Here is a 13,925-nt window from a genome sequence, read left to right as displayed (position 1 = left end):
GCACAATCCAGTCTTTCTCCAGCACATCCGGGCTCTCCCTCAATCTTAATAAGTGTGAGGTGTCACCAGTGACTGATTGAATAGTAAACTTGATTTTAATATTCCGGGGAGGGGGGGTTAGGGTAAGCCTTGATTGACAGAGAGAGATCCCACCCACCGTCCTGATACCTGTGACCTCTGATTGGGAGTTCAGGGTTTGAGGAGCCACTTGTTGAAGGGAAGCCTGGCTGGGATGAACTTCCTGGTTCACCTCTGGTCTCTTTTCCCTCAGCAACATTTTACTGGAGGAATTTTGTGAGCAATGTGGCTGATCAGCATAAAGTTGCTTGGAAGAAGGTTTGGTCTCTACTGCAAAAGTACCCTCTAACAAATAAGGTGAAAGAGGTCTCATTCAAGTTGATTCATAGATTTTATCCAGTGAAGCATTATTTGCAAAAATTGAAGAGAGACATAGACATAAATTGCTCTTTCTGTGAATTATATCCTGAAACTTGCTCTCATTTATTCTGGTCTTGTAACTTTACAGATAAATTCTGAAAAGATTTTGATGACTACATAACACACAAGATCTTCCCAGATTTTGCTCTCTGCCAAGGACTGCTATACTAGGATGTTTCAAACAGCAAGAAAAAGATGCTAATACATTTTTCCTCATCAATCTAAAATTACTTCTTTGTAAAGTCCATATGCATAAATGTGAATTTACAAACCCAAACCCTAATACTTTGTTTTAATGAAGGAAATAAAAAAAATCTATGTCTTTGAGTCCTCAAAAAACAAAAAAACTATCAAAATGGTGAATATTGTAAATCAGTTTGGTGTCTTAAAATGAATCTTATGTCACACTCATGCGTACTTTGTGTGTTTTTGTTTTTATCAACATTATGATTATGTATTTTTATCATATTTATTTACTTATTTTTTCAATAACTTATTTGAGCTGATGTGTTCTCAATATGCTTTACTATATCATACTCTCCATACTGTCATTTCTTCCCCACTTCTCGTTTGTTTATTGATGTGTGTACTAAGCACTTTGTGAAATAAAGAGAGGAAAAAAATTACTTGAGGGCACAGCTACATTGCTAAGTCCCTAGTCAGCTACATTGCTAAGCCCCTTGTCAGCTACACTGCTCACATATATATTATATTATATATATATATACACACACACACACACACACACACACACACACATATATATATATATATATATATATATATATATATATATATATATATATATATATATATATATATATATATACACACACACATATATATATATATAGGTGCTATATAACATACACATTCCTCTTGTCCTACAATGCTGATTCTAAGAGGAAAATGGATGTGGACCGGCGGGCCTCATCTTGGATGTATGGTTCAGCCATTTTGACCAGTTTTCCTCAGTTATGAATCTGAGTCCTTCAATTGAATGCACACTTTTCCTGTTGGTATATATTGTGAAGTAAATCAAGCCATTCAATTATGGTTGGCTGATCCCTTGAGAAATTCCCCAGTGCAAGCATTTGTACCTTTACTAACAAATATCTTTTTGAAATTAAAGGTTAAACTTTGATCTCAAAAACTGTTTCCAGGACACCAATAACAACAGTGTGGTTGCAGAATTTACCCTTTGGTGCTGGAGTAGAAAAGAACCAGGCCACATTCTTCCAACTGAATTCTCTCTAGCAGGGGGCACTCTCTGCAGATCCTGTCCCATTCATCTTGTCTGATTTGCCCTGTTTCCAGTCTTACATGATATTAAAATTATTACTCTATTTTAAATATTGAAGAGACAGATGTATTTCAGATAATATTTTTCAATAAGTAGCACCCTTATAGGCATTTTGGAATACATTACATTTTTCTCTTCCTGTTGTGTCTTTCTTTTTCTTTTTTACCCATAAAATCCATTTAAAATTGTCCTTAAGATCCTGGAAACCAATTTTAATTTTTAAATGTTAAGAATGTTATGTTAAGATGATTCAGTCAAGACACACACACACACTCACACACACACACACACACACACACACACACACACACACACACACACTCTAACATATGATTCTATCAAACATTCCTTCAGTCAGATGTGAGAAACATCCTGTGTGCTCTTTACAAGAAGTATCTGGTCTTCATCGTGGAACCAGAGAAACCAGCAGCAGGTTGGCGAGAGTCTGACGGGTCCATTACAGTGGTGTGAAGATGAAGATCAGCACTGACATCAGAACGGTCACGAACAGATGAGGTCGCTGTGACCCAGCTGCAATATAAACAGACCATCATGAACCAGCAGTTTTGAAAACTTTCACTCAACTTCCCAGACCCCAGGTATTTTAGCCTCTGTTTTAACGAAAATATACATTTCATAGTCGATTCATCTTTCTCTTCAATCCATACATGAAAAAGTGGGGCTTTCCTCTCAAACATCAAGCTGAGGGAAACAAGTTTTTATATGAAAAAAGGGGATTTTAAAGAATAAAAATTATATATTTGTTTTTATTTCAAGGTTTTTTTTCACTGCTGTTAAGTTACTTTGCTTGTGAAGGTTCTCAGTCATCCAGGTCCTGGTTCCACCCTGCTGCACCGGACCACATAGACTAGGCCACTTGCAACTCCCCACCAGAGACTAGAATTTAAGAACCCTCCCAATGAGAGGAGAATCTGTACCAGTCCAGTTGACTACGACACAGAATTTAAGCTGTACTTTGATAGTAGACTATTAAAAAAATGACCAACAGTACTGGTCCTTGTTTCTGACAACCACAACATCCATCCATCTGTGGCGTCTTCTGGTTTCTTGAACTTCTTCTGCTTTTGGTTTTGGACCTAGATGTGCAGTATTGTGTCAGAATGTGCTCAGCAGCACCCTCTACTATATGACGATGACACAGATTGGAGGAAAAGTGTATTGGAATGAAGAAGAGTTAGGTTCTCATGTACTTGTCCTGCGGGTGACCCTCCATGGTCACACTTAGTTTATTGCCCCTACGCCACGACCTTGTCTGATCAGTTTGTGATGTCATCAGCTGGATTTACCACTGGGCAACAGCATCTTCTCGGTAGCTGCCAGGGATCCGTTATGTGGTTCTGCTTCAATCTGTAGCAGTTTACACATCAGAGGGTAAATGTGGATGCTGTCAAAAGGCTCTGACAGGAAGTTCCTCTTGAAGTTGGGTCCAAAGGCCCTAAAGATGGTCTTCATGTCCATTTCTCCGTTATGGAAGCCGTGATCACCTTTGTTGACGTAGACGATAAATCTCTGGTGGACAAGAAGAAGTTGAACACATTAACTGCTTTGGTTTTGTCTTCACGATTATAATTAATAAATAGAATTTAATAACAATTATACATTTAATTTTAGGGGTTCTGAAAAAGTTGTGATAAGGGATTTAAATAATGTAGAACTTGAGGGAGGGACCAGTGGTGCAGCAGGCCCCCAGCTCTGTGTGGAGGAAAATGACTCATTGGTTGGTACCCATTATTATTTTACGTGTGATTGTGTTTGGAGATGTTCTGTTGGCAGAGATGGCTTGATGGTTCCCTTCTGTTCATCTGCCAGACAAACATTTGAAGATGTTTACAGGCTGTTGGTTTCTATATTTTGTGTTGATTAAGTAAAGCACACAAACAGCAAACTTCACCTCACCGAATTCAGGTTGAATCCCAGATCTGCGATGATCACGATGGGAGGCAAACGCTCACTTTTGGCGAGATGGAAGCTCTCAGGAAGCTCATGTTTCTTGTACACTGTCAGGTTGGGTGCATTGGACAGCGCTTCAAAAACCTCCTTTTCCTTCCCAGACCGGGGCGTCAGGATGCCAAACCCGCCATAGTCGAGGATCTCAAAGCTGGCAAGTTTCAGTAAATTAAGGTACTTGTTGAGGATGATTTCGTCCACCTGCGGTCGCTTCTTGACAGTGGTCATGCCGTGGTCAGAGGTGATGATGACGTTCAGGCTGTCTGTCAGGTTATGGCGCCCAATGGCCTCCCTCAAGTAGCCGATGGTGCGGTCAATCTGCAGGATAATCTTCTTCCTGTCTTGGTGATCTGGCCCCTTGGAGTGGCCCACATTATCAGGCTCGCCATAGTACAGTGTCACCAGGTGGAAGTCCTCTTCTGAGAACCAGCTCATCACCATGTCAATGTTGCGGCGCCACTCTGTCTCATTGTCATCTGGGTGACCCGGCTCCTCCACCAACACTCGGTTGACCCCCTGGCCGCTGTAGTTGGCCCCACCACCTGGGAAGTGGAAGGAGGCAGTCTTCAGACCCTGAAACAACAAGGAAACAAAGTTCAGCAGATGAATTGTTGGATGTAAACCTGTCTTAACTGTTGTGGCCATTTGGAGGCAGCAGAGGCCAACTGTACTTAAATGTTATTGACTCTGTTGGAGAATAGATGAACCGGTTGATTGCATGGATGTTCTGGGTCTCCAGGGGGCCTCTGGTGCTGCACCAGACCCCTGAAGAGCACTTGAATTGGACAGAGGAGGAGGGTGGATGCTCTGGTGGTCTACAGAGACCTGGACAAGTACTTTTTTGTTATTTGCTATAGCATACTATTCCAGTAACAACATGAGCATGAAAAAACTCAAAACAAATATCAAATTAGGTTTTATTTAGGTTAAAATTTGTTTTTCTCAGCTTTTTGTCTAAAGATGAAACCATCCCTTAATCATGTGTGAATGAAAATATAGATAGACTCAATCAAGTACATCGGCATGTGGTAAACTTGATGAATTTGATGGCTCAACCTGCAGTCTCTGTACTGATGGAACTGTGTGGGTTCTGGATTCAAGAACAATCAAGACAAGACTAAAATCATCATAATCATCATTAATAATCAATATTGACACAGTTTATGAATCCATGACTCACCTGGTTCTGAGCTGTGATCCACAATGGCAGAACTCCGTTGTCCCACCACTCAGACCTGGTCAGCGTCTGTTTGTGAGGAACTTTCTGGTTGGTTTTTGTGTTGAACATCATGTTGTGGACGACTTCATGATCCTCGACCCACCGGCCTAATGCACAGGAAACATCATTGCCGCTCAATAGTGGATGCTTCTGATCTTTGTCTCCCATATGTTCTCCAGGTGACTTTATATGCAAATATATTATAAAATGTATGAAGAAATCAGCTAAAAGTCTTCGATAAAACTGGTCATTTCGAAAGTACTGGGGATCAGATCATGTTATACCAATGTTTTATGTCTAATCAGGTGTTCCTTTTTACCCTTAAACAGTCTCTATGTGACTCCCTTAATTTCCTTTTGTAACTGGTGAAGTTCTCTTCATACTGATTCTACTGCTAAATACTTATGTAGTATTTGCATAAACAAACAGTCACATGACTGGACTGACGTCACAAGTACGAGGACCTTTGACTTGTTTGACCCAATGAGGAGTCTTTGTATTCTTGACTTTTAGCAGATGACACAAAAAGATCTTTTTTTTCTAATTCTGTTTTATGTTTGAAACATTTGGGTGATTTGATATCTAAAGTTCATAGGTCCAACACCCAATCACCTGTAGATCAAAGGTTGGAGTCCAAACTCATCTTGAGGGCAGAGTCCAAACTCAGGTGGTGTTACTCTCAGTTTAACTATGCTTTGCCCCAAACAATCCTACATGTACATAAAGTCACCTATTTCCTGGCTTGAGCTCCATCTCTAATGAGCCAAACCCCCTTTTACACAATTTTGTGAAAATTATCAAACTTTTAAAAAAAGGCTCTTAGTCTGTAAATGCCATCTGGATTAAAAAAAAATAATTCTGCAAATCCTAAATCTCATGTTGAAAATGTACAAAATCCAAAACTGAAAGGAACAACTTCCTGTAGGTTGCAATAAAAAACAGCAAGTGTTGTAAATCTTGGCAATAATCAGTCTCATTGGAATGAAACTTGATACGGTCAAACCTTGGGACACAAGATTACCAACTTCAGGGTTTCTTGCTCCACACAACATAACTGGGAGATACAAACCAGCAGACCTTGTCTTTCCTGACTTGGTGGAGTTCCAGCTATGGATATAATGCCTTTACTGGAGCACCCCCATACAATCTGAGGAGGGGGATGCGCTTGTCTCGCCTTGCATCCTATAAGCCAACACAAGGTCCCTTCGTCACAAGACTGAGGAACTTTTGGCTCTCTGACCTGCATCCTGGCAGTCTCAGAGACCTGCCATGGGAAGGCAGACCCGCAAAGTGACATGGTGAGTGAAGGGTTGGAGCTCGGCTTCAACATCAAGATCACCATTTTGAGCTGCTATCTGTGTTTGTTTGCCTGTTTTACTGTGTCTGTGGGGCTGCCTTATTTGCCATGAGACTTTACACAGGTCTTTATAACAGTGGTGCACATTCATCCAAGGGTCGACGTGATTTAGGCCTCTGAGCAGATCTTTCAGACTGTGTAGAAACTGCAGTTGCTTTCCCAAGATCCCCTCAATTTAATTCAGGGGGAACTAAATCAAAGACTGCTTGACAAATCTCTCTGTAACTTTTACATTTTGGTATGTGTCCCATCCCGCAAGAAAACAAAGAGATACTCTGTCTGTCTGTCAGTTGAACAGGAATGAATTCTCTTGTGGTGCTGTTGTTGATTATTTTAATTCTTGTTGTCATGATTCATGTTTATCGATAATTATTTATTATTCGTAAAGATATGTTGATTGACTTTAGAACTTCCATCCGTCTCCCTTCAGTGCTGTAAATACTGGTCAGAACATTGAATTAGTAGAGTCCTGTTAGTACTTGGAAACTGACTTCATGTATAACACTGATTCAGCGTTGGAGTGGAGAGCCAGAGTTCTTCTGTCTTAGGAAACTTGATGGATTCCAGGTTTACAGGACCCTGCTGGACATAGTTTATTGATCCTTTGTTGAGGTTATCTGTTTGTTTCAATCCCTAAATATCAAAAAACATCTGGCAGGTCCCATTCATTACATGGACAATTTGAGCTTCTCCCTTGGGTATCTTGTCACACTTCCACCAATCAGGACCAACAGACACAAACGCTCCTTTGTTCCTAGATCTCCCTCTCACTCTACGTCTAGCAGAGGAGGCAGCAATGGGCTGATTTGTGGAATCTGTTCGACAGCAGCCCAGTGTGATTAATTTATTAACCATTTATCAATATTATGTGTTTCTGTACCTGGGTAATTTCTTTACTTCCCACTCCTACGAAATGAATTGCCCCACTGGGGACAAATAAAGTTACTGAATTTGAAGTTGAGGTACCTGTGATCGTGGTGAAGTGTGACGGTGAGGTCATGGTCAGCATGGGGGGGGTGATGTACTTGGCCTTCACTCCATTCTCAGCCAGCTGGTCCAGGTTTGGCGTGTCCACGTCCTGGTCATAGTCCCACCTGAAGCCATCAAAGGAGATCAGGAGCAGCTTGTTCCTCTTCGTTGCATCTCTGAACGGATGTGCAGCAGCAGCGATTACCGTTGTGACGGTGAGAAGACACTCCAACCTCATCCTCATCTTCTTCCTCACTGACTGCAGCAACTCTGTCTGTCTGCTCACCTAAAGATCTGTTTAATGAGTAACTTCCATGATCTGATAAACATCTGCTGATGCTGTAAAGGATGAGACCTTGGCCTGGAAGCTGTGCTCTAATGGGGTCTTATCAGCACTATTTCATCCATTCCCATCTGGAACTCAGTCCAACTGTTGTAGATAAACCGCTGTGGCGCCATAAGCTTTTCATTACCACAGCCAGTCTTTACAGCCCCAATGGATAATGGTCGCCATGGTGACAGCTAACTGGTCCATTTGATAGACAAGAATACAAAGACTGTTTGTTGCACTATTTCTTGTAAGTGAAATTTTACTCTTGCCTGGAACACCTCCCCGAGGGAGGCGTCCAGGAGGCATCCTCACCACCTCAACTGACTCCTGTCAACATGAAGGAACAGCAGCTCTACTCTGAGTCCCTCCTGAATGACTGAGCTTCTCACCCTGTCTCCAAGGGACAGCCCAGCCACCCTGAAGAGGAAACTCATTTCGGCTGCTTGTAATCGTGATCTTGTTCTTGTTCTTTCTTCTTCTTGTCATTACCCAGAGCTCATGACCAGGTGAGGTGAGGGTTGGAATGTTGATTGACCAGTAAATCGAGAGCCTCGCCTTTTGGCTAAGCTCTCTCTTTACCACAACAGACCGGTTTAGCACCCGCAAGACTGCGGATGCCACCCCAATCCGCCTGTCAATCTCCCGCTCCATCCTACCCTCACTCATGAACAAGAACTCAAGATAGTTAAACTCCTCTATCAAAGGCAGGACCCCCCCCCCCCCGACCTGAAGAGGGCAGGCCACCCTTTTCTGGCTGTGGGACCATGGCCTCAGACTTGGAGGTGCTGATTCTTATCCCTGCCGCTTCACATTCAGCTGCGAACTGCCCCAGCAAGAGCTGGAGGTCACGGCTTGATGGTCATGTCATCGGCAAAAACCAGAGACGACATCCTCCCGCCACCAAACTCGACCCCCTCTACCACCCAGATGCGCCTAGAAATTTTGTCCATAAAAGTTATGAACAGAACTGGTGACAAGGGCAGCCTTGGCGGAGTGGAACCCTCACTGGGAACAAGTCCGACTTACTGCCAGCAATGTGAACGAGACTCTCACTCCACCGGCAGAAAGACTGAACGGCCCTTTGTAAGGGGCCATCCACCCCATACTCCCGGAGTACCCCCACAGGATGCTCCTGGGAACACGGTCATAAGCCTTCTCTAAATCCACAAAGCACATGTGGACTGGTAGGGAAAACTCCCATATTCCTTCCAGCACCCTAGCGAGGGTGAAGAGCTGATCCACGGTTCCACGGCCAGGACAAAAACCACGCTGCTTCTCCTCAATCTGAGGTTGGACTATTGCCCTGACCCTCCTCTCCAGTACCCTGGAGTAGACCTTTCCAGGGAGGATGGATGAGGAGTGTGATCCCCAATAGTCCAGCGACTTCTGCTCCGGAGATTTGATAATCCCCCCCCCCCCCCCCAATACTCCCCCAACTCTGTTTCCTTCATGAAATACATGTTGGTGGGATCGAGGAGTTCCTCAAAGTATTCCTTTCACCGTCCAATTATCTCCCCAGTTGACGTCAGCAGCCTCCTGTCCCCACTGTTAACACTGTGAATAAGTTGCTGCCTCCCCCCTCTGATGGACCGATGGACCAGAACATATTCGGAGCTGACAATAGTCATTATCCATGGCCTCACCAACCTCCTCCCATACCCGAGTTTTTGGCTTGGCAACTGCCATGGCTGCAAATCACTTGGCCTGCTGGTACCGGTCGGCTTCCTCTGGAGGTCCACAGACCAGCCACACCCTTGGGGCCTTCTTCTTCAGCCTGACAGCTCCCCTCACCTCTGGTGTCCACCAGCGGGTTTGGGGATTACCGCCACGACCAGCCCCAACAGCCTTATGGCTGCAGCTTACAACAGCCACCTCGACAATGGCAGAGCAGAACATGATCCATTCGGACACAATGTCCCTCCACTGCCCCCAGGATGTGGTCAAAGCTCTGCAGGAGGTAGGAGCGGAAGATCATCCTGACAGGTTCTTCCGCCAGGCATTCCTGACAAACCCTCACTACTCGTTTGGGCCGACCAGGTCTTTGTGGTTTCTTCCCCTGCCACCTGATCCAACTCACCACCAGTTGAAAGCTCAGCTCTTCTCTTCACCCGGGTGTCCAGAACATATGGCCGCAGGTCAGGTCAGATGATACGACTATAAAATCGAACATAGACCTATGACCTAGGATGTCCCAGTGCCACATGTTCAGATGGACATCCTTATGTTCGAACATGGTGTTAGTTATGGACAAACCGCAACTCGCACAGAAGTCCAATCACTGCACAACACTCGGGTTCAGGTTGGGCCTTCCTTTCCTCCCAATCATGCCCCTCAGGTCACGCTGTCAATGCTCACGTGAGCGTTGAAATCTCCCAGTCGGACAATGGAGATCCCCAGTCAGGGCCCCATCCATCATCCTTCCCATGGACTCCAAAAAGGCTGGGTACTCTGAACTGCTGTTTGGTGCATAAGCACAGACCATAGTCAGGACTTGTTCCCCGACTCGAATGCGCAGGAAAGCAAACCTTTTGCTCACGGGGGAAACCCCAACGTATAGACAGAGAGTCTCGGGGCTATCAAAAAGCCCACCCTGGCCCTCCACCTCTCATCTGGAGCAACTCCAGCAAAGGAGAGAGCCAACCCCTCTCAGGGACTTGGGTTCCAGACCTGAAGCTCTGTGTCAAGGTGAGGCCTCGACACATGACCTCTTCCAGAGAGGTGACATTCCATGTCCCAAAAGCCAGGCTCCATGTCTGTGGACCAGACAGCTAAAGTCCCTGCTTTGGTCTGCTGCCCAAATCACACTGCATAGGGCCCTTCCGGTTCCTCCTCTTGGTGGTGGGCCCACGAGGGAAAGGGTCCATGTAACCTTTTAGGGCTTGGCCCAGCTGGAACCACGGGCTAAGGCCTGACCACCAGGTACTCGCCCACGGGCCCGGGCCACGCTCCAGGCCCTGGTAACCCTCTGGGCTGGGTACACAGTCTCTTTGTTTTCCTTCCCACTAAGGCACTTTTGAATGGTTCTTTGTCTGGCCCTTCGCCTAGGACCAGTCCCGACAGCATGGCTCCTAGGATCCTTCGGGCACTCAAACTCCTCCACCATGATAAAGATAAGGTGACGGTTCCAGGAGGAGTATTTTGTTTTGCTTTTTAATAACATCTACTAGCTACTGAAGCATTAACTTCCAAATAATATGAGCATTAAAGTACTTGTACTGATACTAGTACTAACACAGTGTTGATGTTGATGTATGTGTAGCACAGAATATTTACATTGGGTAGTTTTTATGGATGATATTTTGACAGTGTCCTCGCCGATTTCTTTTACTTTACAAGTACATTACATTTTTTTTAACATGTGTCTCTTCCCTTTGTAAATGATTTTGAGGTGTGTCTTTAATTGTTTTTGTTTGAAAAATAATTACAAGAGCAGAAATTGTGTTTTTCTCAATACCAAACAGTCAAGTGAATAGTGAAGTGAGTGAAATGCCACAAGTGAAAGTACAGTTATTAGTCTTTTTCATCATGTTTTTCAGTTTTAAGAAAAACTGCTGATTTGATTCAAACCAGTGATGGAAGAGACAAGATAAAATAATGTACTTGGCAATAGCTGGGGCTGGCCCATAAAGGGTGCTCGGCACGTCCCCTCCAAATAAAATCAAATGAAAATAAAATAAAGTTTCGAAATATTTTTTGTTAATTTAAATTAAATTTAAATTGATTTTTTTTAATTTATTGAATTTTACTTAAGGATGCCCACTGAATTAATATTCTGGCGCTCTATTAACATTTCATGGCAAAATTCAGGCTCCAAACAGACCAATTTGACTTCTAAGATCGCCAGTTCACGGCGCCCCAAACCGTGGCCTATCAATTCTGATGCCATTCAGGTTTACCGAAGGGTCTCGGGCGCTGGTGTTGACGCTCAGAAACTGGTGGCAGACCTGGGGTCAGACCTGGGGTCAGTGAAATCTACCTCCAGTGTCAGTCTGGACGTCATTGGCTCATTTGCATACTTACAGTGATTGGCTATTTACTGACGGGTTGAGGAGAGGGGTTTTCAGGGGAGTGAAGCATGTGCGTCCATGACCGAACATGCATGTGTGAAACAACACAAATACACGCAGAGAGATGACAAAATACCGGAATTCTGTCTTTTTGGGCCGAAAGCTGAGCAGCAAATGCGATCAGTTGCGGTACTTCTTAACACAGTCATTTGTCTGTAATCTCTTTTAAAAATATCTGAAATTCTTAAAGTTTCATTGGGGGGGGGGGGGGTGTTTATTCCCCAGCCCCACTGGTGTTTGTAAGGAAATTTTCTATTTTGTCTCTTTGTTTCGTCAGAATGCACCAGAATGCTTCGTTTGTATGTGAAAAAAACAAAAAATCATTCTGGGGGAGGACGCCCCCAGACTCCCTACAAGGGGGGGGGGGGGGGGGGGGTTGGTTAAGATAAATAATTTGTTCGACATTTGATCGCTGTAATGGTGATGAGAAAAATGATACAAAAATATATTTCGACAAAAATATGAACATGTCTTATTTTGGTAAGACCCGGAAAGTGTTCAAAAATGACTTAATAACTTCCGGCAAACGGAAGTTCACGCTGGCCACAGCATTTCCTCTCGTCTTTCAATAAATGAAATCAGCACTAAAGTCGGTGAATTTGCCTTTCGGCGGATAAACGACGACATTCTCTCCGATTGTCCGGAACCTCCGAGTGGGCACAAAAAGTGAAGAACCGTCCAGTAACTGTCGGCGTCCTGCTAGCGAAGGTGAGCCGCAAGAGGTCGAAATACGAGTGAGTCGTGCAACATAATGGAAAATGTGCCCTTCTGTGGCCTCTGAAACTAAAAAAACACGACTTTTCACTTCTTCTGACACTTTATTAACAACATTCATAATTCAAGCTCTTTGAGTTCCTGCGTACAGATTAAAAGTAATTTAGATTAAAGAAGTTAAAGACGATTCTGCAGGTAATTAGCTAATATTTTAAGGTGGGTTTCTCAGGGTTAGTTAACTAAATCGTTTGTAATTTTTTATGAATTATATGTGATAAAGAAATTAGCATCTGAATTTATTTCGTAAGAGAGGTTATGGGTTTGGGTTGAAATGTGAATTTATTATGAAAAAAGTCAATAAATGTGAGGATTCGTTAAACTGAGTTTACACTCCTTTTTAATTTTTTTTTGTTAACGTGTTGGTTTTGTCCGTCGTTAATGAACTAAAACCCATCACATCTTTGATGGTCATGTTGTAAACTAAATGTAATAATCTGTTTCAGGGATGATGTCATTGTGGCGCCTGAAACCAGCGCTGACATCACTGCTTCAAGGCGAGTTGATATTAAGTTCCCGTTGAAGCTGATCAATCACTGATTTTCTGACATTGGTTTCTATCAGTTTGGTTCTTGCTTTTTGCCGTGTTATCGTATAGTTTATGTTGAATTTTTTTTTTTTTACGAACTCAGCGTCTGCAGCATCCCAGCATGCCTTTGCTGGGATTTCGCCCCTCTTCTCCAGGACGATGGCCACCCTCAACCAAATGCATCGCCAGGGGAAGCCCAAACTGCCTCCCAACTCTGTAGGTGCCACCTTTGGCAAGCCCCAGATGAAGGCGGTGATCCTGAAGACCCTGATCCGAAAGCCCAAGAAGCCTAATTCTGCAAACAGGAAATGTGCCCGGGTGCGGCTGTCCAACGGGAAGGAGGCAGTGGCGTTCATCCCTGGCGAGGGACACAACCTGCAGGAGCACAATGTGGTCCTGGTTCAGGGAGGGCGGACACAGGACCTTCCAGGCGTCAAGCTTGTGGTGGTCCGAGGCAAATATGACTGTGCTCACGTGGTGAAGAAGAAGCAATAGATGCCTCCTGAAACTCGGTTGAATAATATGAGAGTTCCTCGGCTCCATTCTGGTGTCCCAGTCTTAGTGGACATACGGACAAGGTTGCTATTTATAAAGTGGATCAACTGTTGGACTGAGGCAGGAAGTGACCTCACTAAAGTCATGCATGCAATGTATTTCTTTCTCATGACATTCTACACCATAATCTCTATGGACGTCCTAAATGTTGGACCTTTTTAAATAAAAAATTTCAAAGAAATCCATTTCCGGACTTTTTGCCAGTGGCATCAAGCGAGTTGATTATCATTTCTGTTTTATTAGTCTGTTTTGATTGGTATTTTGGTGGCATCGTAGTTTCCATGGTGACAGAAAACAACAAACTGTTCACATTAAGGCGGCCCGGTGGAGCAGAGGTCCTCACTGTGGCCCCCCAGCAAGAAGGTTGTGGGTGGAGCCCCGGCTGCAGCACGGGGTCTTTCTGGGTGGAGTCTGGGGG

The 13,925-nt window shown here is 43.9% G+C and overlaps 2 protein-coding genes across 2 annotated transcripts; one reads left to right on the top strand and one right to left on the bottom strand.

Annotated features, from left to right (window-relative positions):
- Positions 1 to 1,931: 1,931 nt before the first annotated feature.
- LOC147252713 (ectonucleotide pyrophosphatase/phosphodiesterase family member 7) lies at positions 1,932 to 7,492 on the bottom strand. Its single transcript, XM_086217435.1, has 5 exons — positions 7,252 to 7,492; positions 4,890 to 5,035; positions 3,659 to 4,282; positions 3,049 to 3,271; positions 1,932 to 2,272 (listed from the first exon to the last, which is right to left on the bottom strand). The coding sequence occupies exons 1-5, from the start codon at positions 7,490 to 7,492 to the stop codon at positions 2,199 to 2,201; spliced, it is 1,308 nt and encodes a 435-aa protein (XP_086073561.1). The 3' UTR covers positions 1,932 to 2,198.
- Positions 7,493 to 12,157: 4,665 nt separating this feature from the next.
- On the top strand, positions 12,158 to 13,692 carry mrps12 (mitochondrial ribosomal protein S12). Its single transcript, XM_086217042.1, has 3 exons — positions 12,158 to 12,360; positions 12,870 to 12,920; positions 13,056 to 13,692. Exons 2-3 carry the CDS (start codon positions 12,872 to 12,874, stop codon positions 13,445 to 13,447), a joined length of 441 nt encoding a protein of 146 aa, XP_086073168.1. The 5' UTR covers positions 12,158 to 12,360; positions 12,870 to 12,871; the 3' UTR covers positions 13,448 to 13,692.
- Positions 13,693 to 13,925: the final 233 nt, after the last annotated feature.

This window comes from Aulostomus chinensis, chromosome 11, assembly GCF_037954235.1.
Source record: "Aulostomus chinensis isolate RoL2024-O1b breed Wild chromosome 11, RoL_Achi_v1.0, whole genome shotgun sequence".
NCBI lineage: Eukaryota > Metazoa > Chordata > Actinopteri > Syngnathiformes > Aulostomidae > Aulostomus > Aulostomus chinensis.
Note: the sequence above shows the minus strand (reverse complement) of the source record. Positions and strands in the feature narration are given on the sequence as shown.

Bases quoted from the DNA above. Each gene is read 5' to 3' on its own strand.
- LOC147252713 (XM_086217435.1), bottom strand. From the start codon at position 7,492: ATGAGGTTGGAGTGTCTTCTCACCGTCACAACGGTAATCGCTGCTGCT. The intron at 4,283-4,889 runs GTGAGTCATGGA...TTGTTGTTTCAG, and splicing joins GGATCACAGCTCAGAACCAG to GGTCTGAAGACTGCCTCCTT. The intron at 3,272-3,658 runs GTGAGGTGAAGT...CTTGTCCACCAG, and splicing joins TGGGATTCAACCTGAATTCG to AGATTTATCGTCTACGTCAA.
- mrps12 (XM_086217042.1), top strand. From the start codon at position 12,872: ATGATGTCATTGTGGCGCCTGAAACCAGCGCTGACATCACTGCTTCAA. The intron at 12,921-13,055 runs GCGAGTTGATAT...TTACGAACTCAG, and splicing joins GCTGACATCACTGCTTCAAG to CGTCTGCAGCATCCCAGCAT.